Raw genomic sequence first — 20329 nt, 5'->3', positions numbered from 1 at the left:
CAAAGACGAATAATTGCGAAGTCTTTAAACATGTTCACTGAAATGAAATGAATGCAACATGAATCAGATGTCCCAATGTGTCTAAAGATCCAGTCCAGGAACCTGAAGAAGGTGAAACATCTTTCCACCTCCAGTAGCCATGAACACTTTAAAGTGGTACTCTATCTTCTGCTTAACAGTTTCTTGGAAACATGAGGAGAAGGAGCTGCTAACCAGTGCAACCGCAAGTCACTTTGGATAAAAGCTTCAGCTAAATGAATACATGTATAAGCTCTTAAAGGGGCAGTCCACCCCCAAAAAAACTCATCCTCGTGTTCTTCTAACTGAACTTGCAGTTTAGTAATACACAATAGATTCAGTTCAGTAAAGGATTCATCAGACTATTTCAAACAGTTAACTCTTCTTTTTTGAATTATTCATTAAATCAGTGATTGCCAAAATGCTCTTAAATATTTATTTTAAGTACCTGAGGATTTTAAGTTAAAATCATTTGCTTGTTCACGGTTGTCAGTAAATGGTCAAGAAAACAAATGAAATATTTAATCTTTTTGAGCAAGTGTTTTACAGTTTTTACAGTTATTTATTTGATATTTTTATGATTTAATCAATTATTGGCTTTTCGTGAACTGACAAAATCCCTGCACTTCCTTCATGAACCCCAGTTTGGGAAACCTTGCATTAAGTGATGCGAGTCATTTGTTCATGAATCAGACTAAACTTTTGTCTGAATTTTAAACTTGACAGTCCCAGTCCACATTGACTTAAATTTTATGGAAAATAACGGCCAGGACAGCTTCAACATTTTTTCGAAACAAGCGCAACTGACTTCAAAATTAGCAAATACTATCTTTATTTGTACAAAAAAGCAACTCAATTTGAAGAAAACTAGTTTAGAACGACATGAGGGCGAGTAAACGGTGACAGCATTGTCATTGGTGGGTGAACTGTTCCTTTAAACAAAAAACAAAAAAACAAAAAAACATAACCACTAAACAAAGCATCATGAAACAAGCGTAAAAGACATTAAAATGAGTGAATACTGTCTTGCGAAATGCTCTATTTAATATCCATAATAAAGAGCAACTCAATTTGTTGCAAACGAGTTAAGAACAACATAGGTAAGTAAAAGATGACAGCTGTCATTTGTGGGCAAACTATTCCTTTAAACAGAAAAAAACAACATGACCACTTTTCCACATATTACAAAACAAGCACAAAAGACTTGAATATTAGTGGATACTGTGCATTCATTTTACGAAATGCTTTATTTTCCATATAAAAGTGCAATTAAACTTGATGAAAAAATTTGAATAAAATATATCATGACACCAAAACAAAACATGAACGCTTCATGTACCACAGCAACCCTCAGAAAGCATCATGCTTTAAGGTCATAACCCCGGGCCTGAATGCAACTGACACTAATAAGCACAATATCTACTCTGTCAAACAAGTCCAGCATACCTTGCAAAGCGCATCAAAGCACTATATGGTCTCAAATTACTTACCGCTACAGACCGACATGTCTCTTCTCAAAATGCTCCAGTGCAGCCGCTCTAAACATGAGGAAATCATAGGCTATCAAATACCTCGATCCCTCTTTCTCTGCAACTGGTCTCTCCCTCTCTCTCTCTCTCTCTCTCTCTCTCTCTCTCTATCACACGCGCATTCAGACACACGCTGCCACCCACGTCAAACAGAAGCGCATGCTTTCTCGAGCAGTATACATGTAGAAACTCTCTCTCTCGTGCACTCTAATTTATCGCAAATCTATTTTGGACAGCGCATGTGATTGCATTCCCTCTTCCTGAAGTCTTGCCTTTCTTTCCCTCATTGTATTGGAGTTACCTAACTAGCGCTGTGTGAAGCTCTCGGCAGCCCACATGCACACTCCCTCCCTCCCTCCCTCGCCATCTCAGAAGAAACGCAGAGGCATTGCCAGGGATGCTTGCCATTGGAGGAAACCGCTGCCAGTATGATTTGCAGAGCCGTGACTCCCAAAAAAACACTGACAGGGATAAGAGCGAATACATAGAGGAGCGCTAGCCTTCCCACTGAATCAGTATCAGTAATCTTTAAAGATTAACTTTTAGTGAAAGTCATGGGGCCCTATTTCAACGATCTAAGGGCATGGTCTAAAGCGCACGGCGCAAGTGCACTTAGGGCATGTCCGATTCCACTTTTGCTAGTTTAACGACGGGAAAAATGGTCTGCGCCCCCGGCGCATGGTCTAAAAGGGTTGTCCGTATTCTCTTAATGAGTAATGGGTGTGTTTTGTATGGTGTAACGTGCAAAAAACCAATCAGAGTCTCATCTCCCATTCCCTTTAAAAGCCAGTTGTGCTCGCGCCATTGTGGATTCGCTATTTACATGGCGGAATTTGCAAGCGGAAAAACTGAACACTTCTCTAGCAAGGAAACGGATCTGCTCGTGCGCGAGGTTAAAACGTGCAAGCAGACCATCTACGGGATAGGCGCATATTACTAACGCACTCTTAAAAAAAAAAAAAAAAAAGATTGCACCATTGACTTTAGACCAGGTTTTTGTTGGTCAATGGCACAGTCTACTTCAGTTGCCCTGAATTTCAGTGCGCCGGAACACACCTTGTTTTCAGATCAGCACGCCCATGGTTGCTACCCTGTAAATCCAGAGCTCCCGCAAGAGCACAATTTGAATTTGCTCAGCGAGTTACTCCGGCATTGAGTAATGATGCTCATTAACTATGCCCTTATAGCCGTGCTGCGCCAATCACATCGGTGTATCTGATATAGGCGGGCCAAAGGTGAGCTAAACAGATGATGGCAGCGCTAGAGACAGCGCAATCACAACAGTGATTGGTCGTAGTGTTATCCAATTGCGTACAGTAAGATTTTCAAATGCATGCTTGGTACCGCCCCTCGAGCTGGGCGATTTTCATTACTCGATGCCAGACCCTTAATCTTTCAGATTTGGGTCTGGATTTCCAGGCTACATGGGTGCACAAATGGGCGCAAATGCATTTGATATTTAAATAACGTGGCGCAGGACGAGGAAATGATAACTGCGTCGGGGCTGAAACTAGCAAAAAACACTTGCGTCGCGGTCGTGCCTGGTGCATGATAGGGCCCATGGTGTGTGCACACCAAAAGTGAATTGAATATTCGTATCGCGTTACTTGCTCTAGATTACTCGCGGAATGTTTCTTGTTTTTCCCGTCACCCGCGCAATTAGGAGTGTCTTCACGCACATTACCAACAACATTTCTTTCTGCCATTTTTTCCATCATCAACCATGTTGGAGATAACTACTATTGCTGCTCTGTACCTGTTGAGGAAGTCCCAAATGCTGAGGTGTCTGGGTTCACAGCACCATCCAGAGGCGCACACAACTCCGCAACAATTTTACCGTCTACTCCAGGAACTGGAGCCGCTTCCAGAGTTACTTGAGGATGACGGGTTCCTAGTGCACGGACTTGTCAATAAACTGTTCACTGATTGGCTTGCGTGACAACGCGTCATGTGAATTCACGCTCAAGTTGAAATTTTTCAACTTGTGCGGAAGACACGATTGAGACAAATGTTGAGCGTTTGCGGCAACCTCGTCACCCAATTCGCGTCTATTCGCATATAATTAATAATTAAATTCACTTTTGGTGTGCACACACCATTAGATGATGATAACGGTAGTCTAAATGTAAAAATAGGGGAGCATTTATAATAAACATAAATATTCAAAATTGAGCAAGATATGGACCTATACTGATAATGTATGTCCAAAGGAAGGTGTCTTAGCTCTATAATTATCACACAAAAAAAAAAATAATCTAAATTTAATTATTACAATTATTAAAAAATCTAAATCCAATCATTTTGATGACTTGAGGTATCATTCATGTTCTAACATCTCTAAATACGTTCCCTAAGCAAACACCACTGATTTGATAGGCTCAAACTTTTATCATGACCACTCTAATTTCACAGAGATGAGTGGCAAATGTGGTTTCTTGGCAAGCTGACAACTACCCTGCACCACCTACAATCATACTGTGATTAGGCACATGTTGTTGCTCTAAAGCAATGAATCAAATCCAAGCCCACCATCTCGGGCTATTCAATCCAGGTGCAGCTATCAGATTCTTCCAGGAAGGCTTTGTCAGATCGTGAGGCTGATATTCTCACTCATGGATGGGCATTACAAATTGTGCGAGTCCTTGAAAACAGCAAGAGATCCGCAAGAAGCCACACTAGCTGAGCGAGGCATCTGTGCGGCCATATTGTTACGAAGATCCAGTCAGTCTGTGGCACTGATGCTGAAACGGATCCATATTGTGGAAGTGAATTTCCACTTGCAACAAAGCAACTTTTTGTGTTGTAGGTAGCGTTGGGGAACTTGGGAAAAGAAGTACACGTGAGGATGAGTTGGCAAAAGTGACTAAAGGTGAGTCCATCCTAAAGTGTTCTGACAAAAGGACAAAAACGTCATCAAACTCTTAATGCCACAGAAAAAACAACAACCCAATGTCTGCGTAAATTCACCTTCAGAGCAGAAAAGATATTTCCTTAAAGGTGTGTAATTTCTACACCACAGGCAGCACCAAACAGAGCTGCAAAAATAGCAGTTTAAAAAACAATTTCAAACACTCTCCCCATCAGCCATTGGTTGAACAAACAGGTAGTCCTGCCCCTAAACTCACAACATAGGTTGATTGACAAAAACAAGCAAACTGCACTTCTGTTTAGAGCCACTACAACCAAATTATACACTTGCTGTTCAGAATCTTAGTTCATTAAAAGTGATTTCTTTGGAGAAAATCCGGAGCAAGCTTCAGCTTCAACTGGGAACATTGTGTTTTTAAAATATGATATGTAATGGTTGGACTGAAACGGCTCCAACAAATATGCTGCAAATGGTCCAGGATAATAATGCGATGGGTGGGGGCGGAATGAATCGCAGTGCATTATGGGTAGACTGAGAGAGAGCTGTCCTTTGATAGAGAAAAAAATGGGTTGAAGCAGTAGACAATGAGGTTTTTTTCTTGTTTGTCCATATCTGTGGGTCTTTTTACCAAGTTTGCAGCATGAAACACTCACAAAACTTTAAAACAGGACTCTTTCTGCTGTGACTGGATATACCACGCTCACTAAGAAAGCGATATCTGCAATTTCACTACACAAAAGGGCCAGATAATCCAGGGGATTGTGGGTAGGAGTTGACACACTCGAACATAATACCAGAATCTCTGATGGAAAAGCTCAAAGATCAGTTGATCATTTTGAACGAGCTACACATATCTTCGCTAATGTATTGAGACGCGACCGGCAGAAATAAAGCTAAAAATACAGCCCTCCTCTATCCTATCTTTTGTCACCGTGACTCTAAATATAAGCGCAGTCGATCCCAGATCTGCTTGTTGTAAACCTGTTGGACACGCTGCTCCTTTATGCCAGAATTCACCGGAATGTTCCAGCCGAATGAGTCACTCGGTGTGAATCATCATCCTGAGTCTCAGAGCAGCGCGGAGCCCAGAGAGACTCGTTTAACACTGTATTACACACCTTACATCCCGCCGTCACACTTGTACAGCCATCGTCGCACTGTCCCTCATACAATATTGGAGATCCTTGCACACATATATCCTTTACATGTCTTTTTGATGTAAGCATTTGCGTCTGGAAGAGGTTGATTTTCGCTAATTAGGCAATATCACATGAGCAAAAGATCAATAGGTCGTCGATACGACACAACACTAGTAATTCACACCGATACTGATATTCTGACCAACAGCCTGACTGTAAGTGTTATTCAACAGTTCAATAAACAAGAAATTAATATAATATTTATTACAAGATAAAATGTTATATAATATAAAATATTATATGGATAAATAATATATATTATATAATATTTTAAAACTAATATTAATGAAATGATAAAAATATATATTATATTAATTATATATAAATATATTAACAATTATTGATACTACTAAAATATAAGTTTGAATCATTTAGTATGTCAATGATTGCATTTTAGGCACTTTGTCTATTTTTGATTTGTCATGTAGACCCTTTTTGCGCTGATGTCACGATTACGTCACGGCGTTAGCTGGAGGCGAAACAAAGGGAAAACTGGAGGCAGCCAATACAAACCAGCACAGATTCGGACACACACGACGCTTAAAAAAAAAAAAAATGTCATCTTGTTGTGTTGTTGGGTGCAAGAATCGACGGAGTACAGGCTCCAATTTGAAATTGTATAGCATAATGTTTTCTAAACTATTGTGATTATTTGTGAATCATATGATCATTGTATACATTGTTGTGATTGATTGTGACTAGACTTTTTGAAGAGCCTGGTAAGAAAGAATATACAAATACTACAAAAATTGCTGTATCTGTAATTTTTATTTCTAGAAAATATTCACAACATTAAAATTGCACTGTAATGTCACTCTTTACATGGCCGTCTTCTGGCTAGGCAGAACTGCGGATCGTACCACACAAGTCGTGTACGTGACCATTCAGCAAATATAGTTATAGGCATTGAAATATTGATATGCCCTCAGTTTCTCTTTATGCTCGGTTTCTCTATCGGGTAGGTACAGATGTTAGGCCACTCAACCGGAGGTAGTGTTAACGTTAATCCTGTCAGATTGTTCATCCATTGAGTGAGCATGCACGGGTCGGCCAATCTGGTTCCGTCCGTTAAAATTAACTTTTGCAAATAACAATCGCGGTCCTAGACAGTGAGTGACCTTACACATTAAGATAAAATCGGATTTTCTCCAGTCATTGTAAAAAAAAAAAAAAAAAAGCGAACAAAACTTGCAAACTAACGTTAGTGAAGCGGCCAGGGGAATCGTTCTGCCTCCACCTAAGCTCCGCCCAAAAAAACGTGACCATGTTGTTTGTTGTTTACTAACTGAATAGGGGTCTATAAAAAAATCCAAACAAAACCACATAAGGATCAACTGTTTCATTCTTTTTTTTTTTCTTTTTTTTTTTTTTTACAAATTGGTTGAGGAAATGATTCAATTATTTGTTCATAAAAACTCATAAATCATGAACATTTTGCTCCAAATCTTTTGAACTTTGAACGTTTGAAATTTCAAATTAAGTAATGAATCATTGTTTCAGTTAAGGGATTGATTCAATTACTCACTCATGCAAGCAGTCACTTGTTTCATTCCTGAACAAATCAGTGTTTTTAAATGAATCGTTTGAGAAAATGACTCAATTATTCACAAAGAGAATAATTAAATAAAACATGACACTGAACAAATCAAATCAAGTAAATTATCATATTGTTCACTCATAAAGACAGTTGCTTGTTTCATTCTTGAATTATTCGGTGCTTTAAAAAAACTGAGTCAATGATTCAATGACTCGCTCATAAAGACAGTCATCTGTTTTGTTCCTGTATGAATCAGTCTTTTTGAACAAATCAGATGAGTCAATGATTTGCTTATAACAACGTTAGGTGTTTGACTTGAAGCAGCGCTGCACAGACTGATCAGTGTGTGACGATTTGTGAGAGCGATTTGAAGAGTGATCATTCAGGACCGAGGTGTGTCAAACACACCTACTAATTAAATGATTCATTCATTAAGACAGTGACCTGTTTTGTTCCTGAACTAATCAGTTTTTGAACAAATAAATTGAGTCAATGATTTGCTCATAAAGACAGTGGCTGCATCCGAAATTGCATACTTCCCTACTATATAGTAGGTGAAAAACAGTGTGTGACGAAAGAAGTATGTCTTAATTCACAGTACTCATAAAAGAGTAGCACAAAGTACCCGGATGACCTTCTACTTCCAGCGAAATTCTGAAGTGTGCATAAGATGGACACTTTAATATCCCATGAGGCCACAGGAGAGGATTTGTGAATGGCAGTGAAGCAACGCAACTGATGCTGGTAGATAACATGATAATGACAACATGGCGGATCCAGATTACATTCATACTACAAACATTCATACTATGTAGAACGTACTTTTTTAGCGCTCAAGAGAGTATGTTACATCGGATGCAGCCAGTCACTAGTTTAATTTCTGAACAAAGTTGAGTGAATGATTCAGTGAATAGCAACAAGTGAGTCACTTGTTTCATGCCTGTATGAATCAGTGCTTCAGTTGAGGGAATGATTCAATGACTCACTCGTTTCGTTCTCGTGTTCTTGAATGAATTGGATCACAACGTATTACAACTTGAATGAGTTAGAATACATAAATCCAAACTTCAAGATTTTAAAATATAAAAAATATATATCCAAATATCTTTTGGGGCCACTATACTGTTTTGAGCTGAATTTTAAGTGTGAAAACTCTTCCTGATAACAAAAACATTAATCATTTACACATAGAATCAAGTAACACTATGAATGGAAATAACTCACAATTTGAGATGCCTACAGACAATCTGATCAATCTGATTTTTGAATCCTCTTGCATTGATGCATAATAATTCAGTCATTTTTTGTATTCTTGTGGTAGGCTCAGTTCAAAAATACCAAAAACTAAGATTATCACTGAGTATCGTCTGGTGATCAAGTGTAAAATAATTCCCTCTTATTTCACTTCCTTCTTTCTTGCAAAAGTTGTTTTTCCTCAACAAATGCACTCAGGCTATCCGTCAGGTCATCTCCGGGCGTCTCCTGTTCTCTCGTTTTGCTCATCAGTGATTGATAACACAACTGCACAACTAGTTGCTTAGCAACCTTTCAAAGAACTGCAGGGCAATGCAGGAGAATTTCTGATGCTCCACAACAAAACTATCTGCATTAGCAAACACATAGCACTTATTACCAGAAAAGTGTTATGCTTAATACATTAAAGACTGTAGATACATTAAACATGAAAGAAATTGCCATTTTGAGCACGTTAATTATTAAGAGTACCCTTGTTACATGTTAGCATAAGTGTGCATGTATTCAGTCAGTGAATGAGTCATAAGACTAATTCAAACCGATTGTCTTTATGAGTCTTAAATCAACCAATCAGATCGAGCCATTGTTAGCGACAGCACAGTGTTAAAGGAGACGACAAACAGGCTGAAGCATTATCATTAAGCCCAGTTAACGATAGTGCTAAATGTTAAAAATACACAGGAAGTGGAGTAGGATTGCCTTGGGAAGGCAGTAATATGCCTCATTTTGAGCACAAGCTGTGCGGCAAGAGTTCTCTGGATCCTCGTGGCTCTGGAAAATTCCGGTTTGTCTTTTTGCGATCGAGACGCCCCGCTGCGGCCATTTGTGAAATTAGCTTAGACAAAGTGGGCACTATGGTGGGCGAGAAAATAAGAGAAAGCGAGACAGACGGAGGGAATGAGGGAGGGTGAGGAGGAGTAGAAGAGATGTAGCTAAAAAGAAGAAACTTGACATTGCTGAAGAGTTTGTGGCATCGACTTTTTTTTTTAAACTTCTGTTCCTATTTTGAACAGGCAGAGAGCTGAGGAATATTAAACGGGAGCTTGCATTTCTGTTAAGTTCATATGTAATAATGTTTATTCATATTCATATCATATTCTACACTATAGTGTTGCTTTTCCATGAAGCTCACTTGTAATGTCATTCAAGCTTTCTTGCACAAAATTAAACATTCTTTTGTTTTTCAAGACAGTAGACTCTCTGTGACCTTTAGAATTAAACGAGTTTGTAAACAATGGAAATTTCTACAAAAAAGGTTTCAAAAAAATAGCACCCATATGTATTTACACATAGATAAACATTACAGGAGTAAAAATGTTACCAAAATTTGGGACATGTTTGAATATTGTGGGTGGAAAAATGATTGAGAATTAGATGATTAAATTATTATTTCAGTATTTAAACAAATCGATACATAATAATTAAATTGTTAAAGGGGTGGTATAATGCCCCTTTTTACAATAGGTAAAATAAGTGTCTGTTGTCCGCAGAGTGTGTATGTGAAGTTTTAGCTCAAAATTAAAACGTTTTTTTTTTTTTTAAGCATGTTAAAATTTTCCCTTTTTGAGGGTCAGTAAAAACGTGTTGTTTCATGTGTGTCCCTTTAAATGCAAATGAGCTGCTGCTCCCGGCACAGAGGGTGGAGCTTCAAGAGCTTGTGTGTGTGTGTGTGTTAGCAGCTCAGATTACCTCACGCAGACCAGCATTAAAATGTCAGAAACTGTTCTCCCTTTTATGTTTAAACTGGAGTCAGACAATTTACATTTACATTTATTCATTTAGCTGACGCTTTTATCCAAAGCGACTTACAATTGCTATATATGTCAGAGGTCGCACGCCTCTGGAGCAACTAGGGGTTAAGTGTCTTGCTCAGGGACACATTGGTGTCTCACAGTGGATTCGAACCCGGGTCTCTCACACCAAAGGCATGTGTCTTATCCATTGTGCCACCACCACCCCTAATGATGGAGATGATGGAGAGACTCAAGAAGAAGTGACAACATGTAGAAGCAACAGGATGTTTCTGAATGGTTAGTTGATGAATTTATGTTGCTGATTTAAGTCTTTGATTAGCATATTCTGTCATGATAATCTATAAAATAAATCCTGCTCGTGTGGGAACTGTTGTAAGATGCCTACAGAGTGACTATTGCATTTGTGTAACGTACTGTATTGCGTGTGAAAAGACGGATGTGACAGCTTGAGCAGACTCTACTACACCAACTCTTCCTCTTCTCAACATGGACTGCGTGTTCCCGGGGGCGGGGTTTATGTGAATTTTAGGGTTAGTGATGTCACTTTCCGAGGTTTTCTGCAGACAGCATCATAAGAACGCTCCAGTGCTTTGGAACAGGACACTCCGTTCACGAGGGTCTGGTACACTGACGCCGCATGACTTCAGCTCTGCTGAGTTACCTAAGATCTGAGGTAAGAAGACATTTCAGAGGCTGATCTGGACAGAGGTCCGGGTGCCGAGCACACGCGCGGATCGCCCCCTCACCTCTGCGGCGACAGCCATTGGAGAGGGGGGTTGCCTTAGTAACAGCAATTTGGCAGGCTAGTCAGACACTATGTGCCAGCCCACACAGTTCACTGACACTATGATTCCTGCTTTCAGGCAGACAGAGGCGTTCGCACGGAAAGAGGCCAGTAATGACCAACGATCTGCAGAGTCACAGGAATATAATATCAGTATTTGAGTTTGTTTTTGCTCACCAAGGACTTTACACTAATATATGAGAATTTAATGTTTTGATAATTCTCTAAAGTAAAAGTGAATGAATCATTTAAATAGGTTAAGTCAGTTTAAATCTTCATGTTGTTTCAAACCAATGTTTAACTTTATAAAAGTAGATATTTAGCAGAATGTTAATGCTGCTCTTTTCCATACAATGCAAGGGAATTACAAAACAATACAATTTTAGTTGTTGAATTTTAGTTACTTACAAAGCACTAAATGGTTTAGCTCCCCAGTACTTGAGCGAGCTCTTAACGCATTATAGTCCTTCACGTCTATTGCGATCTAAAAAATCTGGCCAGTTGATAATACCTAGAATATTAAAATTGACTGCTGGTGGTAGATCCTTTTCCTATTTAGCACCAAAACTCTGGAACAGTCTTCCTAACATTGTCTGGGAAGCAGACACACTCTGTCAGTTTATATCTAGACTAAAAACACATCTATTTTACCTGGCATACACATATAACATTAGGAATTTCAATAATTAAAATAATGTAAAATGATTGTTAGGCTGCATAAATTAGGTCAGCCGGAACCGAGAAGACTTCCCATAATACCTGATGTACTCGTTTCATCATAAGAAGAATGGCATCTACGCTAACATTAGTCTCTCTGTTTATCCCGAGGTTTACCGTAGTTCGCTGTATCCAGATAAGATGGTGGACCTGCGCCTATACATGACCACAACGCATGATGTAGCCAGCCGAAAAAATAAAAAAATTAAAATCCACAATAAAAATGTCTACCACAGACTTTTCTTTCACTATTACATTGAAAAACGCCATTATAAAACCCAATTGATAAATCTCGAGGGAACCAGTGGTGAATTAGTCTTCCGGGTTTTGACGTCATCCCTGCACCACTCTACAGTCACACAAGTACAGATGTTGTTTAAACGTGCGTCAATGTCGTTCCTGTGATTATTCAAAGTGACAAAAGTGTCACATCCAAAGAAGCACTTCACAAATGAGTGTCTTGACATTTAGAAACATTTTGCTGCCAACAGGAACATCAAATAAATGACAACCAATCAGAAACCACAATCAGGCCTACAGCCATCTAACACAAAAGCTACTGTAATAAGATCACTAGTGTTTCCTCAAGATACCCAGGGTAATATCTTTTTGATGTTGCCTATTTGTCTATTTAGCATCTGCCTTTCTCAACACTTCGTCATGAAATAAAACGCTTATTCTTACTTAATACTTCTGTAAATTAACGCAGAAAGCTGGCATTCAGTTGACAGCTGACCTCCTCAAGAAAGTTCTTGACGATGGAAATACGGAGTGAGTTGTCTTTAACACATCGTCACATTGAGAGACACTCTGACCCCCACAGTTCACCTGTCTTTGCTGGAAACATGATGCAGAACGAGTCAATGTGTGAATCCCTGCAGAACACACCGCAACCTGGCAAGCACGATTTGCCTCAGGCTGTCACCACACATTTCACCTTCCCGGGGTCGTGACCCCTCAGCATCTGTACAAGTCACATTCAATATGTGAACCATTCAACATCGGCTAATGTATTAAGAAAAGTGTTGGAAGAAAACCAACTGGAAGTTGAGAAACTACTAAAGCTATTAGTAAACTACTACTAAAAAACCATGCTACGCGTACTACACATTGTTGCGTAAAGCTACATCCACACCACTAGGTGTCAGTATTAATCTAAGCTGACTCTTACAATTTAAGAAGAAATAATGTCCTATTCTCTTCTTACCGAATCCCCGATTTTTGCTATATTTTATAAAAAAAATGGAATAAGTCCCAAAAAAAAAAAATTGTGGCTATCAATATTAAGCCATAAATAAATGCTAATGAAATTACGTAAATATTGGTTCAAACAGATGAATTGTTTTGTCTGCAGCAAAATATTGCCCCCTTAGTTAATGCCCATGAACAGTTTGTTTATTTTCGTTAGCAACTAGCAAAGTAGCTAAATACTTATACTAGACTTTTCACTTCAATAATATTGCAAAACAGGATATTGAAAGGCGAAAAATGCTGTTAGCTAGTATAGCTCAAACGATATTTGGCTACTAGTTAACATTAATCAATAGCCCACATGAGCTAAGTGTCAGGGGTTGTTCAGAGACAATTAAAATATTAATTTTGATGAATCATGTACAATAAAACACAGATAAAGTGCAATAAGAAACTGAATACGGTCCATTTTGATTTCATGTTGACTATTCTACAGCTGACTTTCTTTGCAAACAGTGGCGAGAAAACATGCTAACCACTGAAAATCCTGTACAAATTAATCATGGACAAAAAAAAAAACACACAAAAAAGACAAAAAAAACAAACAAACAAAAAAACAAACAAAGACAAAACAAAAACTCCACCAAACCAAAGACAAAAAACAAAACAAGACAGAGACAAAACAAAAACTGGACCAAACCAAAGACAAAACAAAAACTCAACCAAACCAAAGACAAAAACCAAAACAAGACAAAACAGAGACAAAACAAAAACTGGACCAAACCAAAGACAAAAACAAAACCAAAGACAAAATAAAAACTGGGCCAAACCAAAGACAAAACAAAAACTCAACCAAACCAAAGACAAAAACAAAAACAGAGACAAAACAAAAACTGGGCCAAACAAAAGACATAAACAAAAACAGAGACAAAACAAAAACTGGACCAAACCAAAGACAAAATAAAAACTGGACCAAAACCAAAGACAAAACAAAAACCAAAGCAAAACAAAAAGGAAAAAGGAAAAACAAAACAAGGAAAAACAAAACAAAGACAAAACAAAAAGGACACAACAAAAACAAAATGAAGACAAGTCAAAACAAAACAAAAACAAAGACAAAACTACATCAAAAACCAAGAAAAACTAAAACCAAAACAAAGATCAAAACAAAGCAAAACAAAACGGATTTTTGCTGTCTGTCTAAACAAAGCCCAAAATCAAATAGTGCACTCTAAACATGACTATTCTACAGCTGTCTTTCTTTGCGAACAGCAGCAATACCTCACGCTAACCATTGAAAGCCCAGTTCAAATGAAACATGGCCGCTCTGAAATGGACCAGGTCTAGACGGAAGGTGAGAGGATGAAAAGGTTTTCTAGCGTGTGGACCGTGGGGTGTGTGTGTGTGTGTGTGTGTGTGGAGGGGGTGGGCATGAGTGACAGTTAACCAGGATGAAGTGACAGCGTGACATGAGGTTTCATCACACTGATGGAACGAAAATGAAAAAAGCTTTCACACATGTGCTGCTACATCTTTGTTGGTTCACGCTGCAGGCGATCTCGCGAATGGGGGCTGCACCAAACGGGTTTAGACATGAACAAAATAACTGTGTAAAAGAAGACCAGCTGAAGCATTAAAGCGGCATGTTACATGTGCATGGGTGCATCAATAACATGGAATATATAAAAGGACAAACACAACAAACAAACATTTGATTTTGGGATTTGTTCAGAATATCCTCAGTTTTCTTTTGAAAGTCCAGGAGAAATGTGATATTAAGGGGCTTTTATCATGAAAATTCTCAAATTGTGACTGCTCTCTATGAGAAACAAATGAGATTCCTCCTTTTCTGATTTTCTCCTTTTTCTTTCCGGTGGGATGATCTGCCGGTAAAGTTGGGTTAATGACACATGGAAGTAGAACCACACTGACAGCTGCATCCTTCTGCATGAGTAAAGATCATTTACCGTAAAGATGACAGGCTGACCGAACGCTCAAGCGACTGCGAGAGAACAGCGATTTAAAAGCATGATGCATTTCAGAACGATCTCGAAACGATCTTTCAGAGTTTATGAGAAAAGCAGCGACGTTCAATTCTTATCGCCAACATGATTCTTTTAAATCAGACTCATATTAGTAGTGAATAATGAATCAAATACAGAAACTATTGTGTGTTATATATATAACCGACAGTTAGATTTGAATGTTGCTTCCCAAATATTTCTGGAAAGTTTAGATATTTTAATGAGTGATGTACAGTACAGCCCATTTCATGAAACTTTCAAGCACTTTCCCATAATCTGAGGATAGTAATGTCATAGTACTTATAATCGCAGTTGGTCATTTTAGCTCGGAGCCTCAAATATATGCATGACTAAGCCTTAAAACACATAAAATATGCACATATTTGGCTCAGGTCACTCGTGTGACAGGCTTGCGAGGAAACCGACGCTTTGAGGATTTGCACAAAACTTCGCTGTCACTCTGCACTATCCAGTAAGGAACCTCATCCCAATCCCACAGATGTGTGTGTCCGTATGCCGAGGGTGCGGATCAATCACAAGTCTTTCTGTGACCGTCTCCTGACCCCGGTGTTCCTTTTGCCCATAGGGAAACCTGTCAGTCACTATAAAGGCAAACTCAGCACGCTCCATCAGTTTCACACAGAAGACGACAGGAATCTGCCAGACCAGAAACAGCAAACTCAGAAAACACTGTTGATTAATTAGTCAAACACATTAATCGCCCGCGTTTGGCTTCTGATAAGAGTTCTGGCTTTTGGTCGGAGTCCCAGAAACATTGAGATCTTAATGGAGACAAGCCATTACAACAACCGTTTCCACGTGACTGTTTTCTGCTTGTTGTCCCGCACGTTTCTAACCACGAATCTATCCGCTGAACCACGGCCTCGTTACGCAATCCAAATCAGTGTGAATTAGTCATCCTCGATTCAGCCGGCCACCAAATTAGCGTTGATTTTCTGAGCCGCGTTACGAGGCTGTCAGGATCCTGGGAGCCGCGTTTGCAAGCTTTCATGTCTTTCAATTGGTGAAATGATTGAGAACAAAAAGGTGTTTGAGGAAACCGCGGTTTAAAAATAGGCCTCGGAGATACATGCAAAAAAAAACAAGCTATTTTCTCTGCTGTGATGGTGCTAATCAGTATATTCAAATATTTTAGGCAAAGAAAAGACATTAACAACAACAACAAGAATGATAATTATTATTATTATTATTAAAATAATAACAGCAAAACATTTAAGAACAGTAAAATGTTTAATGTGTGTTCGCAGCTAAATTGAGTGTTAAGTGGATGATGAACGTGTGCAAAAATGCTGTGTCATCCTTTTTGTGCTGAGCAGTCGATGCAGTCAAAATGGCAGTAAGCAATGACGAATGACACGAATCAACACTGTGGTTACGTCATGTCTGACATCCCAAAAACAGAAAGAGAGAGAGAGAGAGAGAGAGAGAGAGAGAGTCCCATTGTCATGTCATACACTAATGCTTGGTAATCCTCAGTACAGGCTTACATAAAGGGCTCTGTCAGATCTCATAGTCTCTCTGTCTGTGTGTGTGTGTGTGTGTGTGTGTGTGTGTGTGTGTGTGTGTGTGTGTGTGTGTGTGTGTGTGTGTGTGTGTGTGTGTGTGTGTGTGTGTGTGTGTGTGTGTGTGTGTGTGTGTGTGTGTGTGTGTGTGTGTGTGTGTGTGTGTGAGTAACGCATTCAAAGCCTCTCCTGCCTGAGAATTACTCAAATCATTGCTTAGGGCACTTAAAAGTGCTCTTTGATATTCATCAATTAATCCAAGATAACAACATTCACAAAAGCTTCTCTTTTGCTTTTCGGAAAGAAAAAACATGGAGATGAGCATACGTGGAGCAGTTCCAGCATTGCCAGTACTGTAATCCGCGTGTCCGGTAATGTGTGTTTTTGTGACGGTTCGGGACTCACCACATACAGCTGTTTCCACAGGACAGACCACTCCTGCAGTGTAGAGGTGACCTCTGTAATGATGGGGTCCTCCAGGGGGACCACGGTCTCATACTGCCTGCACACAAACAGAGGCATTCACCAGAGGTTAACAAGTGCGTATGTACTCAATGCGTTTATGATTGTGATTGTAACATTTTGCACGGCTCCTAACTTCTTCTTCTTCTTGTTACTATTTAACGGCGGTTGGCATCCAGCTTATTGGTGCATTTCCGCCACCTTCTGCTCCGGAGTGTGAACCAGAAGATAGGTTTACAGACTAAATCCCCTTCCCCACTCACACACACACACACTTCCCAGTCATTCTGCAAAACAATAATAATAATAATTATTATTATTATAATCATGACAACAACAATATTTGAAGAGTTCAGATGCAAAAGCCTCTAAATGCCATCTGAAATTTTCTTATAGAATGATCATTTTTATCAAGCTCGTATATTTAAATCCAATAATTTCACTTAAATGGCAATGAAGATTACCTATTAATTGTCATTTAAGTGAAATTACTGAACTTAAATATACAAGCTTGATAAAAATGATCATTCTATAAGAAAATTTCAGATGGCATTTAGAGGCTTTTGCATCTGAACTCTTCATTTATACTTTTAGCCCTCCTCAATACTACATTTCTTCATATCCTATTAAAAACCCCTATTTCTCTTAAGAAAGTCATAAGAATTCTAGTCTGAACCCTATCACTGCTCAATAGCCCTTTTAATGTAATGTTCTGAACTCCCATCTCCCTCAACTTATTCCTCATCATCTCTCTCTGAGCTCCATATCTACTACATCTCAAAACAATATGCTCTACTGACTCCTCTTCCTGGCATCCATCACATAGTCCAGTATTATGTTTCCCTATCAATTTAAGCGTTTTATTTAGTAAACAATGTCCCAATCTTAATCTAGATATCACCATTTCTTCTCTCCTATTTCCACTTCCAACCCTTGTATCTTTAACGTCCCTTTGAATTTGATATAAGTGTCTCCCTTTCCCCTCTCTATCCCAACTTTCTTGCCACTTTTGATTTATTTTCTCCCATATCACACTTTTAACCTCTGCTTTACTAATACTAACTTGCATTTCTATATTTCCCTTTGTTAATGCCCTTTTTGCTAATTTATCTGCCAATTCATTCCCCCTTATCCCAACATGTCCTGGTACCCATATAAACTTTACCTGTCTACCTTGATTTACTATTCTTGTTACTGGGCTCCTAACTTTTTCTGCTGCTGTTTATTTCTGCTATAACAAACGTGATGTCGCCATCTACAGGTCATTGAAGGAACTGTATCTTGTTTGTTTTGCCCGTACTCACCTATGCTTTAAATACTTTTATGTTTAATATTTTATTTTATTTAATTTTACAGTAAACCAATGGAGAAAACACAAACATTGACCAGAGGTTAGTGTGTAAAAAAAAGTTAGTAGTAATGAATGGTTACAATATTTAAATAAAAAATAATAAATACTATTTATTTATTTGTTTTTGTTTTATTTTACAAATAAAACTAATGAAGAAAATAAACAAATAATTTGTTTGTTTTTTTATGTTTTATTTTACAAATAAAGCGTCTCAGGTTACGGCTGTAACCCCTGCTCCCTGAGAAGGGAACGAGACACTGCGTCGATGAGAGTGAGACACTTTGGGGAATGACCCCAGCGTAGAGTCTGAAGCATGAATGAAACTATTCCAATCCTGATTGGTGTTGCGTCATGATGTAACGTGACGGCATACACGGAATCTACAAAGGGACGCCGGCACACATCAGGGTTAATTAATTAATTAATTCAACCATCTATCCATCCAATCATTAATTCATTCAATCAACCATCCATCCATCCATTATATCCATCCATCCATCCATCCATTCATTTATTTAACCATTCAACCATCCATCCATCCATCCATCCATTAATTAATTAATTAATTAATTCATCCATCAATTCATTCATTCATTCATTCATTCATTCATTCATCAGTCCATCCAGTCATTCATTCATTCAACCATCCATCCAGTCATTCATTCATTCAACCATCCATCCATTCATTCAAGCATCCATCCATTCATTCATTCATTCAACCATCCATCCAGTCATTCATTCATTCAACCATCCATCCATTCATTCAAGCATCCATCCATTCATTCATCCATCCATCCACTCATTCATTCATTCAACCATCCATTCATTCATTCATCCATCCACTCATTCATTCATCCATCCATCCATCCATCCATCCATCCATTCATTCATTCAACCATCCATCCATCCATCCATCCATCCATCCATCCATCCATCCATCCATTCATTCAACCATCCATCCATTCATTCATTCAACCATCCATCCATCCATTCATTCATTCATCAATTCATTCATTCATTCATTCATTCATTCATTCAACCATCCATCAATCCAGACATAAATTCATTCAATCAACCATCCATCTATCATATCCATCCATCCATTCATTCAAGCATCCATCCATCCATCCATCCATCCATCCATCCATCCATCCATCCATCCATCCATCCATCCATCCATCCATTAAACCATCCATCCATTCATTCATTCAACCATCCATCCATTCATCCATCCATCCATCCATCCATCCATCCATCCATTCATTCATTCATTCATTCATTCATTCAACCATCCATCAATCCAGACATAAATTCATTCAATCAACCATCCATCTATCATATCCATCCATCCATTCATTCAAACATTCATCCATCCATCCATTCATTCATTCAGCCATCCATCCATTCATCCATCCATCCAACCATCCATCCATCCATTCATTCATTCATTCATTAATTCATTAATTCATTCATTCAACAATCCATCCATCATCCATCCATTCATTAATTTAACCATCCATCCATCCATCCATCCATTCATTCAACCATCCATCCATCCATTAATTCATTACTTCATGCATCCATCAATCCATCAAGTCATTCATTCATTGAAGCATCCATTCATCCATTATATCCATCCATTCATTCATTTATCCAGTCATTAATTCATTCAATCAACCATCCATCCATCCATCCATTATATCCAGTCATTTATTCAATCAACCATCCATCCATCCATCCATTATATCCAGTCATTTATTCAACCATCCATCCATCCAGTCATCCATCCATTCATTCATTCATCAATTCATTCATTCATTCATCAATTCAACCATCCATTCATTCATTCATTCATTCATTCAACCATTCATTAATTAATTAATTAATTAATTAATTAATTAATTAATTAATTAATTAATTAATTAATTCATTCATTCAACCATCCATCCATCCATCTATCCGTTCATTCATTTATCCATCCATCCATCCATCCATCCATCCATCCATCCATCCATCCATCCATCCATCCATCCATCCATTCATTCATTCATTCAACCATCCATCCATCCATCCATCCATCCATCCATCCATCCATCCATCCATCCGTTCATTTATCC

At 38.5% G+C, this 20329-nt stretch overlaps 1 protein-coding gene across 6 annotated transcripts in view; it reads right to left on the bottom strand.

The window, feature by feature from the left end:
* The window catches only part of dock3 (dedicator of cytokinesis 3), a 204258-nt gene that overhangs the window by 87812 nt on the left and 96117 nt on the right, over positions 1-20329 (bottom strand). For all 6 annotated transcript variants that reach the window (XM_082137785.1, XM_082137786.1, XM_082137788.1 and 3 more), the window contains exon 5: positions 16805-16901. In XM_082137785.1, coding sequence (XP_081993911.1) covers positions 16805-16901 — 97 coding nt within the window. The remainder of the gene's footprint in view (positions 1-16804; positions 16902-20329) is intronic.

Source organism: Leuciscus leuciscus (genome assembly GCF_965113295.1).
Source record: "Leuciscus leuciscus genome assembly, chromosome: 15".
Taxonomy (NCBI): Eukaryota; Metazoa; Chordata; class Actinopteri; order Cypriniformes; family Leuciscidae; genus Leuciscus; species Leuciscus leuciscus.
This window is presented reverse-complemented; position numbering and strand designations above follow the sequence as displayed.